The sequence below is a fragment of the Garra rufa genome, chromosome 12, assembly GCF_049309525.1.
Source record: "Garra rufa chromosome 12, GarRuf1.0, whole genome shotgun sequence".
In the NCBI taxonomy this organism is placed as follows: domain Eukaryota; kingdom Metazoa; phylum Chordata; class Actinopteri; order Cypriniformes; family Cyprinidae; genus Garra; species Garra rufa.
This window is the reverse complement of record NC_133372.1, coordinates 8,601,052-8,628,065: the sequence shown is the minus strand read 5'-3', so window position 1 is coordinate 8,628,065 and position 27,014 is coordinate 8,601,052. Positions and strand designations below refer to the sequence as shown.

At 35.1% G+C, this 27,014-nt stretch overlaps 1 protein-coding gene across 1 annotated transcript; it reads right to left on the bottom strand.

Moving 5' to 3' along the window:
* Nucleotides 1-8,541: 8,541 nt before the first annotated feature.
* arf3b (ADP-ribosylation factor 3b) lies at nucleotides 8,542-22,516 on the bottom strand. The gene is made up of 5 exons (XM_073851217.1): nucleotides 22,397-22,516; nucleotides 15,872-16,155; nucleotides 14,974-15,084; nucleotides 12,755-12,879; nucleotides 8,542-10,837 (listed from the first exon to the last, which is right to left on the bottom strand). The coding sequence occupies exons 2-5, from the start codon at nucleotides 16,017-16,019 to the stop codon at nucleotides 10,676-10,678; spliced, it is 546 nt and encodes a 181-aa protein (XP_073707318.1). The 5' UTR covers nucleotides 16,020-16,155; nucleotides 22,397-22,516; the 3' UTR covers nucleotides 8,542-10,675.
* Nucleotides 22,517-27,014: the final 4,498 nt, after the last annotated feature.

Below are 27,014 nucleotides of genomic sequence, written 5' to 3'. Positions count from 1 at the left end.
TGACGTCGCCGTATAATTCCAAGAGCCAGTGCACTGATTTATTTCGAACATGTAAACAAGTCATAAAGCCTTGATGGTGAACTCTTGACCATTATAAACCGACAGTGCTCTATATTTCCCTCAAAACCCGACAGTCCTCACAGCCTACATGGAAAACACCGACTAGATTGTGATACACTTATATGCCAACTGCCAAGATTGAGCGCTCTCTTGAGCTCTCTTTCTATCTCTCTCTCTGTCCCTGAACAAACACGCATATACACACATCCGGGCTTTGCTGTATCGATAATAATGTCATTTTGGAGAGAGGGCTCTCATTGTGTGTAAGTCAAGGCTGGTATTGTGTGCCAGTATCGTCCACTAGTTTATCAGTGTTTCTTTGATGGCTCTGGACTCACAGACTCACAAAGAGCACTTTGTGCCTCAGTTCAGATGGCTTCAGACCTCTGAGACAAGAAAGTGTTCAGAGCACAAATCTAACTGCTATAACTGTCAAAATAATACATTTTAAATTATATTTTTAATATATATATTTCTCTATTTTGAATACCTTTTGCAGTACAATCATCGCAGTTCATTAAATTCTAAATGCCTCAAAAGTAAACACTAAAATCAATTCTATAACTGCCAGATAATACATTAAATTATATTTTATTATTTTTTTAATAATGTATTCACCGTAATTCCTCATTTTACTTCAAACTTCACTTTCAGTTATTGAACTGACAAAATAATAGATTTTAAATAATATTTTAAGTATTATAGGTTGTCATTACATTATTGTACACTACCAGTAAATTTGTTTTGAACAATAAGATTTGTAATGTTTTTAAAGAAGTCTCTTCTGCTCACCAAGCCTGCATTTATTTGATCCAAAGTACAGCGAAAACAGTAAAATAATTTTACTAATTAAAACAACTGTTTTCTATTTGAATATATTTTAAAATGTAATTTATTCCTGTGATCAAAGCAAAATTTTTAGCATCATTAATCCAGTCTTCAGTGTCACATTATCCTTCAGAAATCATTCTAATATTCTGATTTGCTGTTCAAGAAATATTTATTATTATTATTATTATTATCAATATTTAAAACGGTTGAGTACATTTTGTTCAGGATTCTTTGATGAATAGATAACATTTATCTGAAATAAAAGGCTTTTGTAACATTATACACTATACCATTCACAACCTTAGAGTCAGTATATATATATAGAAATTAATACTTTTATTTAGCAAAATGCTTTAAACTGATGAAAAGTGATAAGACATTTATAATGTTACAAAATATTTCTATTTAAGATTAAGTTCTTCTGAACTTTCTATCCATCAAAGATACCTGGAATGAAATTCTACTCAGCTGTTTAAAACATAATAATAATAATAATAAAAATGTTTTATGAGCAGCAAATCAGAATATTAGAATGATTTCTGAAGGATCATTTGACTGGAGTAATGATGCTAAAAATTCAGCTTTGAAATCACAGAAATAGATTGCATTTTAAAATGTATTTAAATAGAAACTGTTATTTTAAATAGTAAAAATATTTCCAAATTTTACAGTTTCACTGTACTTCAAATAAATAAATGCAGGGTTGGTGAGCAGAAGGGATGTCTTTTAAAAACATTAAAAATCTTACTGTTCAAAAACTTTTGACTAGTAATGTATATTTATTTTGTAATGTATTCATGGTGATATCTTAAATTCTAAACGTCTCACAGTAGCCTAAACAGTCACTTTGAGAGCACACATCACATACTGTGCCTCACAATAATGCATTTAATCAATAATAATTAACATTTTTTTTAATCTTTAAACGTATTCCTTATAATGCATCAAATTCTACATGGCCCATCAATAAATGCTACACATCAATTAAAATGTGTTTTTCTGTTCACAGCATACAATATTTTCATATTATTAGTACATTTTGAACAATTAACTTGCCCCTTGTTCTCTATTCAGACAGCATGTGGGATGTGAGTGTAGTCACAGTTGGAAAACTGGTTTTAAAGACCAGCTCTTCCTGCACTACCGGTCTGTGAGGCACTGATTGAACAAACAAGTCCTACACAGACAGACAAACAGACAGACAGGAAGACAGACATACTTTCACAACAACCTTTAATTAATCTAATGCTGTTTTTTTTTTTTATTCTTCCAGAGAAATGTAGTGCATAAACAAGGTCTTTATGGTTTTGGTACACATTCCTTGTTCGTTAATATCTCACCTGTCAACAGCATTACGGGCGAGAACACACCCTTATCGAGCTCTCTCACACTTTTCTGCTTTTCTGTTTTAAACAGCTTGAATTCAGTTTTTAGGCATATTTATAAATATTTTCCAATGATTATATACATTATACACTGGCAAAGACATATTTAAGCAAATATGCCGTAATGAGAATATGCTTTTAGTTTACATTCTTTACTTCATCTGACTGAAACTGTCTTGGTTTTCACAATAGTTCTGCCCTCTTCTGGTCGACATAAGGGACTGCAGTGCAGGAAGACACTCAACGAAGCTTCAAAGCAGTTTATCTCTGCCTATAAATAATGCAATTAGTTAAAACTGTAATTAAATCTAGAATTAGTCACGATCTATTCCTGTCGCTTACCAGAGACCAATATAAGACCGTACTCATTAGCTGGCTTTACTAAAGCATATTCCATAATTCCAGATCAGAATGGAATCGGGTTTATTAAAAAGTGTCCACTATAATCCACCAGCAGGTGTGGTCATTACATAAGAAGTAGCATTAGAGGCATAGTTCACCCAAAATCATTAATTACTTACTCGCATGAAACCTTCGTTCATCTTCAAAACACAAATTAAGATATTTTGGATGAAATCAGAGAGCTTTCTGACCCTGCATAGACAGCAAGTGTCCTAGCACGTTCAAGGCATAGAAAGTAGTAAGGTCGTTGTTAAAGGGGTCATCGGATGCCCATTTTCCACAAGTTCATATAATTCTTTAGGGTCTTAATGAAAACTCTATAATATACTTTGGTTAAAAATTCTCAATAGTTGTGTAAAAATAACACCCCTTTACCTGGTCAAAATCAGCTCTGCAAAATATCAACTCATTTTATTGCACGGCCCCTTTAAATGCAAATGAGCTCTGCTCGCCCCGCCCCTTACTGCTGTGAGATGATGAGATGTGATGTTTACTTTAGCTGCGTTTAGCCGCATTTAGTTGCGAAACTTACTAACAAGCACATTATTAAGAAAGACCATTTGCAAAGATGCATAAAAAAACCTTATACTCACTTCTGCTGTGGGTGAAGCTGCATCAGGAACGATTCACACGAACATAGACACATATGTAGATCGGGATCGGCGCTTTCCTTTTAAAAACGACAGTAACGTTAATCCTCTGCATCTTCAGCGGCTCAGATGTCAGGAGTAAATGACGACTGCTATGTTCATTATTGCATCCAACAACAGAACACCTCAATCGCTCAGCTGGAGACATTCTTGTCTTCCCCTGCACCTGAGTCGACACAATGGCAGTCAGAGTCTGACTGTTTCAGCTCGGTGAGGGCGGGTCTAAGGTAAGGTGCTCATGTCAATCAACTATTGTGGGACCTGATTTTAAGAAGGGGATATTACTTTTAAAGATTTAGAAAAAAACACTGGGTGGATTTTTTCATTGTAGGGTGGTTGTGTACACAAACTGCCAACACACATTAATGTTCAAACAACATGTAAAAGTGAGTTTTGCATCCGATGACCCCTTTAAAATAGTCCATGTGACATCAGTAGTTGAACCGTAATTTTAGGAGAATACTTTTTTGTGCCAAAGAAAAAATATAAAAATAGCAACTTTATTCAATGATTTCTTCTCTCCTGGAACAGTCTGCCGAAATTATCAAGAGTACCACAACAGAAGTGTGCATTCTTCAGCTTGTAAACAAGATGCAGTGCATGCCCTGGTCAGGGTTGCCAGGTTTTCACAACAAAACCCACCCACCCCACCCCTCTTTTACCTAGACATGTCTTCTTTTTGGACCTTAAAAAATTTGGCCTTTGCTTTCTACAGTTGCCATTCATTGTGTGTGTTTTTGTATTAAAGGAGAAGCTCACTTCCAGAACAAAAATGTACAGATAATTTTCTCACCCATGTCATCCAAGATGTTCATGTCCTTCTTTCTTCAGTCGTAAAGCAATTATATTTTTTGATGAAAACATTTCAGGATTTCTCTCCATATAGTGGACTTCTATGGTGCCCGTGAGTTTTAACTTCCAAAACGCAGTTTAAATGCAGCTTTAAAGGGTTCTAAACGATCCCAGCTGAGAAAGAAGGGTCTTATCTAGCGAAATGACAATTTATATACTTATATACTTTTTAATCTCAAATGCTTGTCTTGTCTAGCTCTGCGTGAACTATGTGTATTCCAGGTTCAAGACAGTTAGGGTATGTCGAAAAACTCCCATCTCATTTTCTCCTCCAACTTCAAAATTGTCCTACGTCGCTGTTTTACCTTTTTTGTAAAGGGCTTTTGAACTTCTTTGCACGCTCACTTTGTAAACACTGGGTCAACTTCTGCAGTGATGTAGGATGATATTAAATATAAAATATATAAATTGTAATTTGTATATATAAATATATAAATTGTATTAGAAAATAACCAATCATTTCACTAGATAAGACTTTTCTTGTCTGTGATCGTTTAGATGCACCATAGAAGTCCACTATATGGAGCGGAATCCTGAAATGTTTTCATCAATAAATATAATTGCTTTACAACTGAAGAAAGACATGAACATCTTGGATGACTTTAAAGCCTTGCGCGGGACTGTTTTCTTAATGTAGCTCCCGCAAACATTCTAATATTGGATATAATTTTCAATATACAGAGTATGTGAGTCGCTTTGGATGTAGGGTTGCCAAATCTTCGTTTTTTCCACAGAATTGGGCTGATTTAAACATGTTTATTTTCTCCCGTCGTTAAAGGTTTGAAAGATTGCATAAATTACATTTGACTAAAATGCTTGTATTGAAACATTTCGCACCCACCTCCGGCTGCATCCTTCCCCCCATTCTCTTTTTTGAAAACTAAAATATGGTCACCCTTACTCAAAACAAGACTAATCACAATTTGAGGGGGGTCCTACATTTAAAAATTGCATTCTTAGGGGATAAAATGCACGTTTTGTGGTGGGTTCCCCTGGTAAAATTAGCATTCCACGGGATTAATATCACAATATTGGGGTTGGTTCAACCCGTGGACATGAAAAACAACCCACAGCAACAGTGTAAAAGTAGCCCAATTCTGCAGGAAAACTGCGGACTTGGCAACACTAGCCATGGTACTTTAAATAATGGCGGCAGACTGTCCCAGAAGAGAAGAAATCGTTGAACAAAGTTGTTATTTTTGTTTACTTTGCGCACAAAAAGTATTCTCGTAGCTTCGTAAATTTACGGTTGAACCACTGATGTCACAAGGACTATTGTAATAATGTCTTTACTACCTTTCTGGGCCTTGAGCGTGTCAGTTGCGTTGCTGTCTATGAAGGGTCAGAAAGCTCTTGGATTTCATCAAATATATCTTAATTTGTGTTTTGCAGTTTGGAACGACATAAGGGTTGAATAATTACTCACACAATTTTCATTTTTGGGTGATTTATCCCTTTAAAAACACAAAAGAGAGAAGAAACAGCAAATAATTTTCAGGTTTTTTATTTGAGTGTAGTGTTACAGTCAGGGATCAGAGGGAGAGAAAGATTTTGGTGTCTACATCATAATAATCAACAATAATCTTTCTGTAATCTACTGTAACAGATAATTACACATTTCATCCATGATTTCTAAGTTCTATTTATTCATTTATTATTCAATGAGAAATTGTTTTCCCCTTCATTGATTATGTTCACTGACACTGTAATAAGCCATCAAAATGATTTACCCAACACAGTAAAAAAAATCAACAAAGAAAATGCATAAGCACACAGAGGTAAAAACACATTCACCAAAACACTCACCAAAATAAATACATAAATAAAAATATAATGTCCAAGAAGTTCAAATCAAACCCTAAAAGTCAACCCTAGCTACTCAATAAGCACACAAACTATTTAATGCAAATAATAAACGCTCTGAAATCAAGCAAACTATGTATTTGAGATTTTTTTTAGTTAACCCTTTTGTTCCCAGATCGACTAAAAACGAAAACAAGCAACTCAGTGACCCAATAACTTAGTTAATAAATAACCTTGTGAAAACACACTTTGTAAGAAGATAAGGCCACAAAACTTAACAGACTGGACGGTTCACACTGCAGACTTGTGTAGAAATTACCTTGTTTGCATTATATGCTGAAATAGAGTGTGTTAAGCTAAGCTTATGTTCGGTAGGCAAACCAGAGGTTAAGTGTCTTGCTGAGTAGCACAGTTGTTTTGGTAACAGCACTCAAAATAATACTCCACTCAAATCATGTCCTAGGTTGAAAAGACCTGCCTTTTAAAACGTTCACACGCGAGTCATAACAATGGGTTTTAGTGTCAAGGTGCTGGGTTTCAAGTGGGAAGATGCTAAAAATGTGTAGTTATTCCCAGAAACAAATACAAACAGACTGTGTTAGTGTTAGATTTGTGCAAAGGATGGATTACCAACACATATGCAATGTAGGATAAGCAGTTTTGTCATATTTACACTAGCTAGTACAGTAAAATAACTCAGGATTTGAGTTTCCATTTGTCCTCGTAGTCTGTAACACATATAGATACTATGAATTATACATCAGCACTGCATCTGTGATGTTTGCCTGAAGTGTTAAACACAAAAGACAACCTACTGTAAATATATATCTATCTATATATTCTTGTTTCAGAACTATACTAATCAAAAACACCATGAATAAGTCAAAATTTGTTCACTGATTAAACAAAATTCACATTCGTTGGGGGCGATATGTTAATCTAAGCCCACAAAACGCATTATGAGCATGAAACATGCAACAAACAGCGAAGCAGATGCGTTATTATGCAGTTTGCCGCAGACCACTGACATTCCAAGGCTTTGTGTACATGTGTGCTGTTTTTATGCTGTTCACTAATGTGGAAAAGCCAAAAAGAGCCAAGTTTAGTGTTTTAACAATCTACTAATCATGTCAGTGGCAAATTAGTATAGCAACTATGATCTATCTATCTATCTATCTATCTATCTATCTATCTATCTATCTATCTATCTATCTATCTATCTATCTATCTATCTATCTATCTATCTATCTATCTACCATCTATCTATCTATCTATCTATCTATCTATCTATCTATCTATCTATCTATCTATCTATCTATCTATCTATCGGACTAACAGCACAGCATGCATGCCATGCAAACAATGCTAGTGATTCTTACGAAACAACACAGTTTTATCCATGCAACACTTAGCCAATTCTACAACAACGGGGCGTTTGATTTGAAAAAGCTTTATTTACAGCTTAACTGGAATGCGAATTAGTATTGCACAATATATCGGACCTAAAATGTATCACGATACCCTGCTTTAAAAAATGGTAGGATTCCGCATTTTACTAGTACTGGTACTTTAAGAATGCATTTTGATAAGAGCCACTGTTTATTTAAAGGTGCCATAGAATGCATTGAGAGAATATTTTAAATTGTTCTCTGATATCTACATAGAAGGTATTTGGCATAGGAAAGGGCAAAAAATCTCCAGAAATGGTTTTACAGGTCCATTTACAACCCTAGAATTTGCCCTAGAATGAAATGCTCTGTTATTTGGAAGCTTCATGAATATTAATGAGCTCTGCTCTGATTGGCTGTTTCACAGAGCTCAATAGCATGCACATGGATAAAAATATATATTTAATTAGGAGCTCTAGCCACTTTTAATATGCGGTTTTGTTGAATCTGCCGTTTTGAATCGCGGATATTTTAGTTTCATTACTGTGATCGCATGTGCTCTGTGTAAAGTTACAACGCAGAGGGAGTGATTCTTACCACACAAGTTGAGCTGCTCCTCAGTGATTCTCCAGATCTGTAAATCATTCGCCATCTTCAGCGCAGTTATTTCTCCATCATTCACCATCATGAGCGCAGTCCTCTCTCTGTTTATGTGGTAAGTGAAATCCTATGTATTGCAATGTAACAGGCTAGCGCTAGCATTAAGCTAACCGTGTCCCTTGAGTGACTCATGTTGTTTAACTGATGTACTGACGTTACCGATGATTGGGCGATGCAAATGTTGGAGGCGTAACTATTAACGATCTCGAGAAAGTTTCGTAACAGTCGGGTATTTGTTGGAATTGACCTGTTTTTCGGTGGTCTTTTGCAAACACTAGATTTATATAAGAAGGAGGAAACGATGGTGTTTGAGACTCATGGTATGTCATGTACATGTACTGAACTGTTATTATTTAACTATGCCAAGGTAAATTCAGTTTTCCATTCTATGGCACCTTTAAGGTCCTATGATTGAAGCGAGGTGGAAAACGTCGACGGAATCGCGGGATTCAGTTATACAAACAGAATTTACTGTATAACACGGAATATCACGTATTTTGCCTGTGATGCTTGTGTTGTTTTCAGCCTCTGCCGTCTCAATATATGAGTACATGAACACATAAACATAATCTCTAGAACTGCTGTGAGAGTCAGTTCATGAGCATTTTACTGGTACTTAAAAAAAAAAAAAACATTCTCATCAGGGTTGCCAGGTTTTCACAACAAATCCCGCCCAATTGCTACTCAAAACTAGCCCAATGGGATTTTGGAGGGGTTCCCCCGGTACAGTTCGCATTCCAGAGGATAAAGATAACATTATTGGGGTCGTTTCAACCCGCGGACATGAAAAACCACCCACGGCAACAGTGTTAAAGTAGCCCAATTCCGCGGGAAAACCGCAGACTTGGCAACACTAAATCTTATATCATATACAAACAGAAACGTAAAGGCAGCGACCCATCAGAACAAAAGTTCAGGTTTAACTTGACAAAAATATTACTTAATGTAATAACAGTACTACTACTACTACTAATATAAATATTAATAAAACTCTATTTAAGAAATATTTACCAGAAAAATATTTACCAGAATTTATTTACAAGAAAATTGTAAATACACAAGACAGTATTTCAGAAAAGAAACAAATAATGAATAATTCTAATTAAATCAAATCTAATCTTTAGTAATTAATTAGACATGCTTTTCATTATTAAAGTTTAATGAAATTGAATAGCAAATAGATTCAGAGTTGGATCAAAATAAAACTGAATTTGAGAAAAATAATAAAACGTATTTATAGGGCCTTAAAATGATATTTTTGTCAAACTTTCAAGAAATTGCTGTTAAACTGTGTAGGTTTCATGATTTTGATTAATTAGACATACTTTTTGATTAATATTTTTAATGTAACCAGTCTGGAAAATTCTAAACTGAAAAAAAGGACTCCAGAGAAATGAAAACAAATTTGAAAATAAACAAATTTCATAGGGCCCTATTTATTTAATTTGTGTCTTTGCTTTATTGTATTTGTCCTTTAATTTGTTATCTGCATTTATGTTCTTATTATTAATAACAAAGATAAAATAACAAAAATCCACTATATCATGATATAAATTGTTATTGTGAAATAAAATTACTATATCATGAAATAAGATTTGGCCTGATCCTTTTAGCTCTTAAAAATTCAATTGCAATCAAAATTGCAAAGATCTCTACATAATGGCACTGGTATGTGATTTTTATTATTTTCTTATTTTTTATTAGGGGGGATGAAATGCTTTTTTTAAAATAGATAAAATAATTATAATTTCCATTTGGATAATCTATTATTTATTTACACTGTCGTTTCTGTTGTATATTGAAAAGCAATATAATAAATAAACTTAAATTGAATTGAATTGAATTGTAGTACTGGTTCAGTAGTAGTATCGAGATATTTTAGTCAGGTATCATATCAAAATTTTGCTATCGTGACAACACTAATGCGAATAAAGGTGGACTACCCAACAGCACCACATTTGACTCACAATTCAGGCGAGGGATGTGTGACAAGCGACATTGGTTTCTACAGCGTTCTCCATTCTAGTACAGCGGCATGCAACACCAACCAGCTCCGTGTGACTAAACACACACATGCAGATCTAACCTCTACTACACCACGACACAACACCGAGAGAAAGAGCCATGCAAAACACAGCAGGGTTTCTACCGCAATCACGAACCGCCAGGATGGCAGACTGTGGATATTGTGTGCGTGAGGAGGCAAACTGCATCATAATCGCATCTGGACAATACGAGGAAATACATAAGCATATTACATAATACACGAGCACGCTCGGACCCAACGATCTTTTTCATGGCAGTCGAGGACAACACTGATCACTGATTGTAAACACGTGAGCGAGTGAGTGAGGGAGAGAGAGAGAGACGATGAAATCTGCTAGAAACTGACACTGTTCGTACGTTGAAATGGAAAAGTCAACAGAGGAAATGAGATGCGTGTTGATCTGCGTGTGAATGCGTGTGCGTGCATACATACGGATGATCTACACAGAGCATAGAAGGCTGTATAAACCACATACTGTGTTTTCCAGAATACAAATGAAAAGTGAATTGAAACGAAGAGAAACCAAACATAAAGGCCAAATTATTCCCACCCCTTTCCCAAAAGCGAGAGGCGACCATGTGATGCAAATCCCGCCCCTCACTTTTTGTTCTTGAGCTGATTGGCGAGCCAGTCGAGCCCTTCGTACAGACCGTCGCCGCTGGTCGCACAGGTCGCTTGTATATACCAGTTGCGATGGCGGAGCGAATGGAGGCCGAGTTTGTCTGTGATCTCAGCTGCATTCATAGCGTTTGGCAGATCCTGGAATCAGGGAGGAATAAAACAACAGATGTTTCATTCTGAAAGAAATACACAATCTAGCAGACAAATTACATGCAATAGATTATGGACTGTCCATTGATGGATAAATAAACTTTTCTGCAAATAATGAATACACTAATGTTCAAAAGGTTTGAGATTGGTAAGATTTTTTCATGTTTTTGAAAAAAGAGGCTGAATTTATTTGATCAAAAATGCTGTTGAAATCTTTCTGTTTTAATATATTTTCAAATGTAATTTATTCCTGTGATGCAAAGCTGAATTTTCAGCATCATTACTCCAGTCTTCAGTGTCACACGATCCTTCAGAAATCAGTCTAATGTGCTGATTTGCTGCTTAAGAAACATTTATCATTATGTTTTCTGGGTTATTTGGTTTGTGACAATGTAAAAGTATTTACTGTCACTTCTGATTATTTTAATGCATCCGCTGAACAAAAGTGTTACTATCTGAAAATAAAGACCCCAATCTTTTAAATGGCAGTATAAAATATTACAATATTTAATTATTTTTAGGACATACTCTACCACCAGTCAAAGTTTTTGAACAGCAAGATTTTAAATGTTTTTTTTTTTTTTAAAGAAGTCTCTTCTGCTCACCAAACCTGCATTTATCTGATCCAAAATATAGAAGAAGCAGTAAAATGTTGAAATATTTTTACTATTTAAAATAACTGTTTTCTATTTGAATATATTTCAAAATGTAATTTATTCCTGTGATCAAAGCTACATTTTCACATTTTTCTAAAAATAATCATTTTTATGATTATTATTATCAATATTTAATTCAGGATTCTTTGATGAATCAAAATATCCAAAGATCATTCCTGAAATTCTCTGAAATAAAAAGCTTTTGTTACATTATATACTACCATCTAAAAGCTTGGAGTCAGTATAATTTTTTTGGGAAAGAAAATATAGAAATTATTACTTTTATTTAGCAAGCAGTGTTGTTTTTGACAACCATCTTAGATTTAGTCTTAGTCTTAGTCTTTTGGACTAAAATGCTTCTTAGTTTTAGTCAAATTTTAGTCCCTTCTATATGTGATAGTTTTAGTCCAATTTTAGTCGACGAAAAGTCAAAAAGGTTTTAGTCTAGTTTTAGTCAAAAAAAGGGGGAAAAAGTAGTCTTTTAACAAATTAATGTAGGTCAGTAAGTATTTTGCTGTTGGGTAGTGTCACTTATAAGTTCTGAAAATAGCAGATCTATAGTTCAACACAATGTGAGCTTCCGGATCGACTATTTTCACCAATAATTACAATAATGAAGGAATGTTTTAGAACATAAAAGACAAACAAGGATGGAATGCTAAAACGGCTTGCCATACTAGTATAGCAAAGAGTATTTAATGCTAAAACGGCTTGCCATAGCGTCAGATACTTTTTAAGTTTTAATTGGCATGCACAATAAGCAGAAATGTCATGCATTTTAAACGTCTGACGGACCACCCACTAACATTTTCGTCTATTCTCGTCTCGTCCAGGAAAACTCACACACGTCTCGTCATGTTTTAGTCATCAACGAGCCATTTTTATCTCGTCATCGTCTCGTTATCGTCATGAAAAAAAGTGGCGTCAACGAAATGATTTCGTCATCGTCATCGTTGACGAAAACAACACTGTTAGCAAGGATGCTAAAAATTCAGATTTCAAATCACAGAAATAAATTTCATTTTAAAATATATTCAAATAGAAAACAGTTATTTTAAATAGTAAAAATATTTCACATTTTTACTGTTTCTGCTGTACTTTTGATTAAATAAATGCAGGCTTGACGAGCAGAAGAGACTTATTTTAAAAACATTACAAATCTTACTGTTCAAAAACTTTTGACTAGTAGTATATATTTTGTAATCTGCCAAGTAGTAGGGATGCTTAAATAAAATAAAAATCACAGTACCTGTTTGTTTGCAAAGACAAGAAGGACAGCATCACGCAATTCGTCTTCTGCAAGCATCCTCATTAACTCCTCCCGCGCCTCGTTAACTCTCTCCCGATCGTTGCTGTCAACCACGAAGATAAGACCTAAGGTAAGAAAAATGAGCAGAGATAAAGAATAGAGACGTATTAGGATTCAACAAGCAACAAACATAAACACAACACAAAAAATACACAGATTGGATTCAGCTATGCAATGTTGTGATTAAAAATAACATTTTTCATTTATGAATACTGTCTATTGAGTTATTTTGCAATAAGATGTGGACATGTTAACCAATGTTATTCCACTATCATTGAGACTCTATTATAGTTTTAAAGGGTTAGTTCACCCAAAAATGAAAATTATCCCATGATTTACTCACCCTCAAGGCATCCTAGGTGTATATGACTTTATTCTTTGAGTCGAATCCAAACAAAGTTATATTAAAAATTGTTCTGGCTCCTCCAAGAGCTTTATATATATATATATATATATATATATATATATATATATATATTTTTTTTTTTTTTAGAATATGCAAGATGTACATAAATTGGGATCACAAACAGGGAAAACAAATAAACAAACAAACAAAAAAAACAGACAGGCAAAACAAAACCAATACAGTCAGGAACTGACAGATGCGTGCGTTTGTGTGTGTGCGTGTGTGCGTGTGTGCATGTGTGCATGTAAAGGTGGACATGTAACAGTACATACTTTGGAAAACAAGAGATAGAGGGAAAAAAAGGAAGATATATATGCAAATAAACATACATACATAAACATGTATAAGTCAGTATATGAAAACAAATAACATAGATATAAATAAAACATAAATATAAAGAAATCAATCAGTGGTAAGGAGTGACTACTAATACTACTACTACTACTACAAAGTCTACTACTACAACTACTACTTCAACAACCACAACTACTACTACAATCTCTACTTCTACGATAACTGCTACTACTACTACTACATCAGCAACTTGAATAATGACTATGGTATAAATACTTGATAATAATGATAAGATAACAGAAGGACAAATCAGAACAGTAATAATAGTAATGATAACAAAAGTATAAGTAATAATATTAATGATAGTAATGAAGAGGTGAGGGGAGGTTGGGAAATCAGGAAGAGGACAAATAACAGTAATAATAATAATAATAATAATAATAATAATAATAATAATAATTAGAAGAAAAGGAAAGAGCAGAAATAAAAAAAGAAGAGAGAGAAGAGCTTTATAATGCAGATGGCGAGTGTCTCTGTTCAACAACCCACAAAAAGTCGAATAAAGTGCATCCATCCATAATAGAAAGCAACAGTTAGTGCACGCTAGAGAAAAGTGATTATAGGGATATTTTTCTTACAAAAACGCATTGCCAAGTGGAGCATCTTATTATGGATGGATGCATTTTATTGGACCTCTTTTGGACCGTTGAACAGAAATACCCACCCATTGCAATTATAAAGCTTGGAAGAGACAGGACTTTTTTTTATCCACATTTTTAATATAACTCCGATTGGATTCGACTGAAAAAAAAGTCACATACACCTAGGATGCCTTGATGGGCTAATTTTCATACTAACTCCATAAGTATTACAGCTGCAAAAAAGCGGAAAACATCTGGAAAAGTTCTGAAACTTTCCAAAATTTTGGGATATTTACTGGAATTTTTGGAAACTTTTGGAAAATGTCAGGAATTTTTGAAAACCTTGGGAATTTTCTGGAAAATTTTCCCCCTTTTGCAACCCTATTTAGTAATATTTTCTGTTTTAATTAAATTTTAGTTAATGTTTTAGTAATGTGATTTTGTCTTCTTAGTTTTTTTTAAAGTATTACTTTATAGTTTTTGATTTATTTATTTGAGTTTTAGTTATATTAATGCATCAAGTTAAACTAAATGAAAATGAGAAATGTTGCCTTAGCTACTAGTGCATTAAAATATGTTACTGAAATAAAATAGTGTTTTTAATCTTTATTTTTTATGGTTTTCATTTTAGTTAACTATAATAACCTTGCTTTACTGATGTTTACAAGGTGGCTATGCAGGCACAGTAGTGTAAATGCAGTGTGTGCTCACTGAACACAACACAAACCACACAGACACACCAAATTACAATCATTTACACCGACAACTCAATACAGCTTGTGTTTTAGTGGGAGAAGCTGAGTGTATGTGTAACTCACCCTGTGTATTTTGAAAGTAGTGTCTCCAGAGTGGTCTGATTTTATCCTGACCACCCACATCCCACACAGTGAAGCTGATGTTCTTGTACTCCACTGTCTCCACGTTAAAGCCTTACAACACAAACAAAAACATCACAAACTTACACTGTGACCCAGAATCATAGCAAAATTCAGTTACTGTACATTCATCTGACAGCAACTGTAAAAATATAACGGCTCTAGATATACAGTAGAGGTCTAAAGTTTACATACACCTTGCAGAATCTGCAAAATGTTAGTTATTTTACCAAAATAAGATGGATCATACAAAATGCATGTTATTTTTTATTTAGTACTGACCTGAATGATATATTTCACATAAAAGACGTTTACATATAGTCCACAAGAAAAAAAAATGTTCAAAAGTTTACATACACTTCTTAATACTGTGTTGTTGCCTGAATGTTTTTTTTTTTTGTTTAGAAAAATCTTTCAGGTCCCACAAATTATTTGGTTTTTCAGCATTTTTTGTGTATTTGAACCCTTTCCAATAATGACTGTTTTGAGATCCATCTTTTCACAATGAGGACAATTGAAGGACTCATATGCAACTATTACAGAAGGTTCAAACGCTCACTGATGCTTCAGAAGGAAAAACCATGCACTAAGAGGCAGGGGTGTAAACTTTTGAACGGAATGAAGATGTGTACATTTTTCAAATTTTGCATAAATATCATATTTTTTCATTTAGTACTGTCCTTCAGAAGCTACAAAGATACGTTTCCCAGAAGACAAAATAAGTTAAATTTACCCTGATCTTCGAATTCAAAAAGTTTAATTCTGCCTAAGGATGTACAGATACCTGTATAATAGTATTGTGAAAAGTCAACAATGCCATAAAGAAAGAGGAAGATTTTACCAATGGTTGGGATGGTGGTCACAATCTCTCCAAGCTTCAGTTTGTAAAGGATGGTGGTTTTACCAGCAGCATCTAATCCAACCATCAGAATTCTCATCTCTTTCTTCCCTATCAGACTCTTCAGCAGATTGCCAAAAATATTCCCCATGATTCAATGTTTTGCTTCGTCCGGCCAATCACAATCCAGAAAGCTGTGAGTCCTTAGTGTGGACCAATCCACTGAGGTAAAAGACTGAAAGCCTCGAGAAATAAGGTTATAAAGCTGAGAAAAATAATCTAGAGTCCTGGAAAGGGAAAAAGAAAATGAAATGTTATTCTCACAGTTATCAAATGTGCACTTTTATTCAGCAAGGACATAAAATTAATCAAAGGTAACAGTGAAAGACATTTATAATGTTACAAAAAATGCTATTTCAAAGAAATGCTTTTCCTTTGAACTTTCAATTCATCAAAGAATCCTGGAAAAAATGCATTACAGATTGATTCAAAATATTAAGAAAAACCTTTTTTAACATTGAAAATAATAATTAAAAATGTTATATCAAATCATATTAAAATGACTGTAAGAAGACTGGAGTAATGCTGAAAATTCAGCTTTGCCATTACGTTTTAAAATACATTACAATAGAAAACAATAATTTCAAACTGAAATAATATTTCACAATACTACTTTTTCACTGTATATTCAATCAAAAAAGGCAGCCTTGATAAACATTAGAAAATCTCAAAAATTCAAAACAAATAAACAGTAATGTAGGTATGTATGTATATTTATGTATATTTAAAAAAGCTGTCACTAGGGCTTCTTCAAAAGGTCATTTTTGTTCCTTTTAGGTAATATGTCGTTTTTTAGGAAATTATACATACCTTTAAGGTACAAATATGCACCCTTTAGATACAAATATTGCAGCAAATGATCTATATAAGGTGTGATTCAACTGTAACATGTAAATGATGATCTGTGCAATATGAACAGTTCAGTCAAAGATTCTTTCACCCACTGTAATCACGCAACTGATTATCAGATGCATTTGGAAGTTGCAAGTCTCATAATCCTGAGTGGGTGGATTGAATGAGCATGACGCTTCTGGGTGTGAATATACATTTCTGAGCTTCACTAGTATGCTTTATGTGTACAAGCTACAAAAATGTTAACAACTACATACACTGAACTGAAGAAGCTATGATCCTGCCATGTCTTCAGGCCATACAGCAATCTGTTCTTCCCTCTCGTATCCCGCCTTCACATTAACCCCCACTAGTCATCCCTGAACATTCCCAGATGGAGTTATCCGAGATTTAGAACACATTCCCTGATAACCGTGGCGTCCCAATTTATAAATGTCAGAGTATATAGCGTAAATTGGAAATGTAACTTGTTTAAGGGAATCTGGGGCTAGTCACACAGCGACTATATCTAAGGAACTATAAGGTTTTTTACACAAATCTATATTTTCTCTAGGAGTGTGTTGTGTGTCTTTGTGTGCTTGTTTCAAACACCTAATTTAAACACTTTTGAAAGAAATAGGTGACCCAAAAATTAAAGGAGTAGTTCACTTTCAGAACAAAAATGTACAGATAATGTACTCACCCCCTTGTCATCCAAGATGTTCATGTCTTTCTTTCTTCAGTCGTAAGGAAATTATGTTTTTTGAAGAAAACATTTCAGGATTTCTCCCCATATAATGGACTTCTATGGTGCCCCCGATTTTGAACTTTCAAAATGCAGCTTCAAAGTGCTCTAAACGAACACAGCTGAGGAAAGAAGGGTCTTATCTAGCGATAGGTTATTTTCTAAAGAAAAAAATTTGTACAATTTATATACTTTTTAACCTCAAATGCTCGTCTTGTCTAGCTCGGCAAGATGAGTGTTTGAGATTAAAAAGTATATAAGTTGTAAATGTTTTTAGAAAATAACCCATCGTTTTGCTAGATAAGACCCTTCTTCCTCGGCTGGGATCATTTAGAGCAGGGGTTCCCAACCTTTTTTACTTCGGGGCCCCCCTCCTTCTTATACTGTACTTCCGCAGTAAAGAAAAAAGAATTTATTTTTAAACCTTTTTATTAACCAAAACATTTGTTTTGCCTTATTATTCTTCTACTGCATGTTATAAAAAAAACTCAAAATTCAAACAAACTTAAAATATACCTTAGAATCTTTAAAGAAAACCTCTGCTCAATTCTAACTTTTAAAATTATTTTACTTCAGACATTCTTTACAACTTAAGAGTACTTTTTCTTAAATAAGTGAACCTGCCCTACAACAGGGAGATACCAAAAGACCACTAAACATATCCCTTTGAACTTGACTGACTGAATAGCTACTGTTTGTATCCATTAAAAATTAATACACAAATTCAAAATACAGCAAATACATTCTTAATCTGTTGAAAAACATCGATGTGAAGGTTCGACAAAAACGGGATCAGTGAACTCTGTCAGTGCGTGCCTGATGCTCATAAACACCGAGCCTCACTCCTCTTCTATGGGTATGCATCCATTATAAAACACTCACATTAATTTGGACAACTACAGTAGACAAAAATACGATAGGGATCAGAGCCCAGAGAGCGTGCATAGTTTGTGAATCAATAGCAGACTTATGCTGCGTTCCAGGCAACCCGTTACCCGTGTTATTCCAACCTTCTACCCGTGAAAGTGCACTGGAATGGCAGTCAAACCCGTGATTTACTACTCGTGAACTCGTTCTAGATCGATATGCTCCCAGTTACGAGTTCTGAGTTCTGAGTCTGAAACAATCAATCACAGAACACGAGAGAGGCTGTGCTTTTATTATTCTCATTTAGCACATTATTAATGAAATTAAACAATTATAGGATAATATTTAAATTAATTTTAAGACATCTCGCGGCCCCCCTGGAGGATCACTGAGGCCCCCTAGTGGGTTGTGACCCCCCGGTTGGGAACCGCTGATTTAGAGCCCTTTGAAGTTGCATTTAAACTGCATTTTGGAAGTTCAAACTCGGGGGCACCATAGAAGTCCATTATATGGAGAGAAATCCTGAAATGTTTCCCTCAAAAAACACCATTTCTTTACAACTGAAGAAAGAAAGACATGAACATCTTGGATGACAAGGGGGTGAGTACATTTGTTTCTTCATCAGAACAGATTGCTCTTGCACACTAATGGATCCCCTGCAGTGAATGTGTGCGTCAGAATTTGAGTCCGAACAGCTGATAAAAACATCACAATAATCCACAAGTAATCCACACAACTCTATTCCATCAATGTCTTGGGAAGCAAAAAGCTGTGCATTTGTAATGGGGGGAAACATCAGTATGTTTTTAACTTTAAACCATTGAATCCTTGATCCTTAATACTGCTTTCTCCAGTGAAAAAGTTGTCTTCTCTGAATCAGAAGAGAAATATGCACAGTGCAAACCATTCAAGACGGATTTTCAGTGGAATTTGATGTGAGAGGAAAACGGTAAATTAACTTTTTCACTGGATAAAGTGTTATTATGAATTATGGACTTGTATTTTAGCTGGAAGCAATGGTTTTAAGTTAAAAATGTCTTGATGGATTTGTTTATTACAAATGCAATAAATGGTTGTTGTCTGGAGTCATGTGGATTACTTGTGGATTATTGTGATGTTTTTATCAACAGTTTGGACTCTCATTCTGACGGCACCCATTCACTACAGAGGATCCATTAGTGAGCAAGTGATGTAATGCTAAATTTCTCCCACATATACAGATAAAGACACAAACTCATATACATCTTGAATGGCCTGAGGGAGAGTAAATATAAGCAAATGTAATTTATTTGGTGAACTGTTCCTTTAAATTAGAATATTTTTGGTCAATTTTGTCCTTCAATTAATAAATAATCATATTTGTGCTATAACTGTTGGCTAAACAAATCCAGGATAAAACAAAGCACAACAAACCCACATTATTGACACATAACTGAAATGTTGAACTATGTGTTCATGATTCAGATTCTTTTTCATGTATGTGACCCTGGACCACAAAAGCAGTCATAAGGGTCATTAAAAAAATGAGATTCATACATCATCTGAAATCTGAATAAATAAGCTTTCCATTGACATATGGTTTGTTGGGATAGGAAAATATTTGGCTGCGATACAACTATTTGAACATCTGGAATCTAAGGGTGCAAAAAATCTATACATTGAGAAAAATCGCCTTTGAAGTTGTCCAAATGAAATTTGCAAAATATCAGTAATTTATTTCTATGTTTGGCTATTGCTACAAATATACCTTTGCTACTTAAGACAGGTTTTGTGGTCCAGTGTCACATATTTCAAATAATGTTATGTTCTCAAATGTCTGAACTGTTGTAATTTTCAAAAATTTGATTTTACATTTGACATATTTGATGTTTCATGACAATGTTTCATTTTGTGTTTAAAAAATTAAACTTTGCTGAATGTCCACATTGTAAAACTTAAATCCATATTATTGACACCTATTTAGATTTTAACTTAAAGGTTGTATCAGTGATTTCTAGCCTAAAACATAAAGTGTCAATTTCAGCTGACCTTTCTTCACGATCCGCTCGCTGCCTGCCCCATAAATTGTCTGTGAAAAAACCGCGTCTCTCTGGTCAGCCTAGGGTCGAATGTGTTCGCTCCGCCTCCCTCACATCCCAGCACCAGTAGGAAAGTCCACAACACCAAACCCCTGACGCTGATTGGTTGGAACAATGTTTGTTTATGTGTGGAAAGGTTGGTAGTGCCGATTGTTTTTTGGCATATCTTGGACCCTAGGCTGACCAGAGAGACGCGGTTTTTTCACAGACAATTTATGGGGCAGGCAGCGAGCGGATCGTGATGAAAGGTCAGCTGAATTTGACGCTTTATGTTTCAGGCTAGAAATCGCTGATACAACCTTTAAATGTTGAACTATGTGTTCATGATTCAGATTATTTTTCATATATGTGACCCTAGACTACAAAACCAGTAATAAGGGTCATCATCATCATCATCATCAACATCAAAAACTGACTAAAAAAGCTTTCCATTGACATATGGTTTGTTAGGATAGGACAATATTTGGCCAAGATACAAATATTTAAAAATCTGGAATCTTAGGGTGGAAATATTGAGAAAAATCGCCTTTAAAGTTGTCCAAATTAAGTTCTTAGCAATGCATATTACTAATCAAAAATTAAGTTTTGATATATTTACGGTAGGAAATTTACAAAATATCTTCATTGAACACGTTCTTTATCTAATATCCTAATGATTTTTGGCATAAAAGAAAAATTTATAATTTTGACCCATTCAATTTATGTTTGGCTACTGCTACAAATATACCTGTGCTACTTAAGACTGGTTTTGTGGTCCAGGGTCACATATTTCATATAATGTTATGTTCTAAAATGTCTGAACTGTTGTAATTTTAAAAAATTGGATTTTACATTTTACATATTTGATGTTTCATGACTTGTTTTTATGTTTTAAAAATTAAACTTTGCTGAACGTCCACATTGTAAAACTTAGTATCACAATGCCCTGCTTTTAGGCTATGCTGTAATTGTCAAAGTGTGTTAAACTGTATCATTTATCCATGCCACAATGTTCAACAGCTTTAGTGTAGCAAAACATGCCTTAAAAGAAATATAAACATATATATTGACAGAAGAAAAAATATGAAACTGAGCCTTCGCTTACATAAAATCAAGACAAAAGGTAATACATGTAAACATACATAACCAGCAGCAATAAACTATACTTAATACACATGCAATATGAGATAGTGGTTATGATAATTAGCAATCTGATAATGCTGCTGTACGGAAGCTGCAGGGGTCTGAAGCCGGCTGAGCTGTCCATGGTGCTGACGCCCCGACCCACCTCCAGCAAACCCCCTTTCATACAAAACACATCACGAATACTACTTCCAACCCTTTTTATAACAGACCTTCTCGTATTTTAAAGGCTTCCTTGCTTCTGAATGTTTCGACAAACCAGGCTCTCTCAAACCCGTGCAAGAGACCCCAACAATGTAGTCACGATACAACGAAATACCTCTGACATCTAATACGACGGTCTTTAAAAACATTAATATGGCTGTAAGTTAATTATTTAGATTATTGCCGGTCTGTTGGAGCTAGTAAAGGCCTACGACCCTTTGACAATGTCGGCGTAGGATACAAAGATCGGAGTTTCTCCGTGAAGAGAGGCGTTTGGCACGAAGCAGATGGATGAAATTGTTCTTATGCAAGATCACGCAAAAAAAGAAAAGAAAAAAAAACCCGGTGTGAATTAAAACCCGAGCGTAATACGAGCAGTCATAATGTCTGAAGAGGCGTAAGGCAGCAGCACATCATCTGGGATACAGATCTTCATTCATTTAGAGAGATAGAGAGACGGTACGTGCCTCGCGGAAGGCCTGACGCCTTTCTATGTCCAACAGCAATATAAAACGCGCTGTCATGTTTCCCCAAATGTACAAACAACATTTCAACCAGTCAGAAGCACTCTGAAGCGGTTCGTTTTAAAGCAAAAACAACAATTGAACGTATCTGGATTACCTTGAGAGCTGACACCAGCCGATTTTGGACACGGAGAGACGGAGAGAAGATCTCACGAGAGTTTACACCGACAGCACATGCTTCGATGGGGAGTTCTCGCGATGTTTGGTTTTCGCATCTGCCTCCAGTCAGGTCAGGTAGCATAGCCAAACAAATGACATGTCAAGGAAATGCTTGAGGTGTTACAACACTTCTCCAAACTACGACTTCCTTGGAAATTTTTAGCCAATATCTATTTTGGTTTTTCTTGAAGCATAACATATGCCTGGATTTATTTTTGACCTATTTAGGGCTATATGAGGGCTTTGTAAAATTATAAAAACAAAAAAGAAACAATAATGATGTAATAGTTTAGTAACTTACATCAGTAGGGGATCTAGGTGATCCAGGTTATGGATAAACTGTTATTGTTAAACTACACTAAAACTAAAACCATTACAAAGTGTCATTACTTGGAATTAAATAAACTAAACTGAAATAATCGAAGCTAAAGCACTAAAATAGCTAAAACGAAATAAACTAAAGCTTTTTATGAACTAATTAAATATATTTCAATAAAAACTAATAAAATAAACTGTTTTGTTAAAATTATACAGCTTATAAATGTATATCTTTCACATTTATTTTTATTAAAGTTTATTGTAAAACAAAATCTTGAACCTGAAGTGCATACTTTTCTGATGATAAAATACTTCATGCTTTTTTCTCATTGGTTAAAAACTAATAAAAACAACAAAATACACAAAATTAGCTGCAGTCTGTAACTTTTTTGTGTTCAAAATGTACAAATTATATAATAAATGAGTAGAGCTGCAAAGCAATTAGTTGCGATTAATCGATTAAAAATCAAAGTATATGTTTGCATACTATATGTGTGCGTACTGTGTATATTTATTATGTATATATAAATACACACACACACACACACACACACACACATATATATTTTTTCACTTGTATATAATTTTATTATATATATAAATATTTTACATGTAAATCTATATTTTTTTCCTTAATATATACGTGTGTGTGTGTGTGTGTGTGTTTATATATACATAGTAAATATACACAGTACACACACATATAGTACACAAACATAAACTTTTATTTTGAATCGGCTACAGTGTTCATCCACACCAAAAATTCTAGTTAGTATGACAATATATAACTATCAATACTTTGTTGATCAATTACCAAGCAATGCTTAATTTCTTTTCAGTCTGTGGTGTAAAAAGGTTGCACTGGCAGTTAAAGAAGAAACACTTAAGCAAAACATGGTCAGGTCAAAGTGTCTGAATAATTTTTGGTCCCAAATTTTTGATCAGTTTTCTGGTAGTCCACTGGATGACAATTTTGGGTATAATATTTCACAGTTTACTTTGAAATGGGCCGGACTGACTACTATTATTATTATTATTATTTTATTATGATTTTACCTGTATTTATTATACCTTTTAATGCTAGAATAGTTTATTATTTTGTCATGCACCACACAGACAAATTATCATTTCTTTTTAAAAGATATACAGGTGCATCTCAATAAATTAGAATGTCATGGAAAAGTTCATTTATTTCAGTTATTCAACGCAAATTGTGAAACTTGTGTATTAAATAAATTTAATGCACACAGACTGAAGTAGTTTAAGACTTTGGTTCCTTTAATTGTGATGATTTGGCTCACATTTAACAGAATTCCACCAATTTACTATCTCAACAAATTAGAATATGGTGGCATGCCAATCAGCTAATCAACTCAAAACACCTGCAAAGGTTTCCTGAGCCTTCAAAATGGTCTCTCAATTTGGTTCACTAGGCTACACAATCATGGGGAAGACTGTTGATCTGACAGTTGTCCAGAAGACAAGCATTGACACCCTTCACAAGGAGGGTAAGCCACAAACATTCATTGCCAAAGAAGCTGGCTGTTCACAGAGTGCTGTATCCAAGCATGTTAACAAAAAGCTGAATGGAAGGAAAAAGTGCAGAAGAAAAAGATGCACAACCAACTGAGAGAACCGCAGCCTTGAGAGGCTTGTCAAGCAAAATCGATTCAAGAATTTGGGTGAACTTCACAGGGAATGGGCTGAGGCTGGGGTCAAGGCATCAAGAGGCACCACACACAGACGTGTCAAGGAATTTGGCTACAGTTGTTGTATTCCTCTTGTTAAGCCACTCCTGAACCACAGACAACATCAGAGGCATCATACCTGGGCTAAGGAGAAGAAGAAATGGACTATTGCCCAGTGGTCCTCTTTTCAGATGAGAGCAAGTTTTGTATTTTATTTGGAAACCAAGAGTCTGGTGGAAGGGTGGAGAAGCTCGTAGCTCAAGTTCTTTGATGATTTGGGGTGCAATGTCATCTGCTGGTGTTGGTCCACTGTGTTTTTTAACAAACATCAAACTCCGCCTTCAGCATTTTCAGCACTTCCACAGGCTTTTCAACTGGGAATGGGGCCACTGGTTTCTCAGCTGAAAATTTTTGGGTAACTGGGAGATGAGTGAAGTCTTGCTTTTGCACCTGTTCAATCACGATGACGCATTATGTTGAATGTACCATTCTGTTGGTGAATTTAACAAATAATTAGGCTACGTTAATAACTAAGGGAAATTTTAGTTTGAAAGCCAACCTCTATTATCAAATACTGACATGATATAAGTAAAACGTATTTAAAATTACATTTTTAGTAGCATTGTTCAGAGGGCCGGTCCAAATGTGGGGGTGGGCTGCATTCGGCCCCCGGGCCTTAGTTTGGGGACCCCTGCTTTAGGATCTTAATGAGAAGTCTATAACATACTTTGGTTAAAATTTCTCAATGATAGTGCCAAAAAAACACTCTTTTTACCTGGTCAAAATCTGACCTTTTTAGAGCGAGCTTTTATGTTGCATGTTTCTTTAAATGCTAATGAGCTCTACTCGCCCCGCCCCTCTCTGCCATGGGATGACGAGCCGTAATGTTAGCTGCGAAACTTGCTAACCAACACATTATTAAGAAGGCCATTTGCAAAGATGAATAAAAACCCTTATACTCACTTCTGCTGTGGGTGAAGCTGCATCACGACGGATTCGCACGAACATAGACGCCAGGATCAGCTCTTTCCTTTCAAAAATGAAAGTAACATTAATCCTCTGCGTCTTCAGCGGCTCTGATGTCGAGAGTAAATGACGACTGCTATGTTCATTATTACATCCAACAACAGAACACCTCAATCGCTCAATCAGAGACATTCTTGTCTTTCCCTGCACCTGAGTCGAGGGCTCGGTGAGGGCGGGTCTAAGGTAATGCGCTCATGTCAATCAACTATCGTGGGAGTGGCCTCTGTCTGTGTGTCGTCACACCGACAAGAAACTGAGAATGACCTGATTTTAAAAAGGGGATATTACTTTTAAAGATTAAAAAATACCACTGGGTGAATTTTTATCATTGTAGGGTGGTTGTTTACACAAACTGCCAACACACAATAACGTTCAAACAACATGTAAAAGTGAATTTTGCATCTGATGACCCCTTTAAGATTAAATACTAGAGCATATAGTGCTGAAAGATATTTGCCATAAATGCCACAGAGCGCTTGTTATTTGATCTGCTCTGCCGTTTTGATGCGCTGCTCACTTTAAATAGTGCTGTTGTCATGGCTCGCGGTCCGAATGGATGACAGGGTGCGCCTTTTGAATATCACTTATATAACTTTTTAAGGAAAAAGACTCACGTTGCTTTTAAAATATTCACAAGTCCCTTTCCTCAAGTCAAGGCAAGTCTGGAATCATTTAAGGTAGAATCTGAAGTCAAATTTGAAGTCTATAAAAATGTAGACTAACTCGAGTGCCCATCTCTGCTTAAAGGAACACTCCACTTTTTTTGGAAATAGGCTCATTCTTCAACTTAATAAGTTGAGTTTTACCATTTTGAAATCCATTCAGCCGTTCTCCTGTTCTGGCGATATCACTTTTAGCATAGATCATTGAATCCTGTTAGACCAATAGTATTGCATTCAAAAATGACCAACGAGTTTCCATATTTGTCCGCAGCAGGCGGAGTAATATCACGCAGCGCCTGAAATTAGTGCCCAGCTAGGTTAGCATTTGCACATGCGGTGTGATATTACTGCGCCTGCTTCGGCCATGTTACAGCAGCAAACTTCCTTGACTATTACGCTGGAATGGGAGTGTAGTTCCTAATCTTATCAGCCTAGAAAATCGCGGCTTTACAATTTCTGCCGGTCTTAGTACACAATATAACTATAGAAGATTCAAGTTTTAAATAGGACAAATATCTTAACTCGTTGGTCATTTTTGAACGAAAAAATGGTAAAACTCAACTTATTGACTCGGGGGGAGTTGGAGAATGAGCCTATTTCCAAAAAAAAGTGGAGTGTTCCTTTAAGGGTGTGTAAATAATGGGCTAATTTTCATTTTTGGGTGAACTATCCCTATAAGGCTAACATGTTCGTACTAAAAGCCAAAAAACTTCCATTTAGATTTCATGGGGACTTCAAACACATCTAGAAAAAACACAGCAGACGAATGCAGAGCTTTTCTCAACCTCAGAATATCTTAAGCGGCCTCTAGCGGGGAAGTTCTCCAACAGCAGCAGCCATGTGGAGAGACTTCTGGGATGCT

Coding starts and splice junctions, on each gene's coding strand:
- arf3b (XM_073851217.1), bottom strand. CDS start 16,019: ATGGGGAATATTTTTGGCAATCTGCTGAAGAGTCTGATAGGGAAGAAA. Junction 15,085..15,871: donor GACCACCATCCCAACCATTG/GTAAAATCTTCC, acceptor TTGTGTTGTAAG/GCTTTAACGTGGAGACAGTG. Junction 10,838..12,754: donor TTGTCTTTGCAAACAAACAG/GTACTGTGATTT, acceptor CCCTGATTCCAG/GATCTGCCAAACGCTATGAA.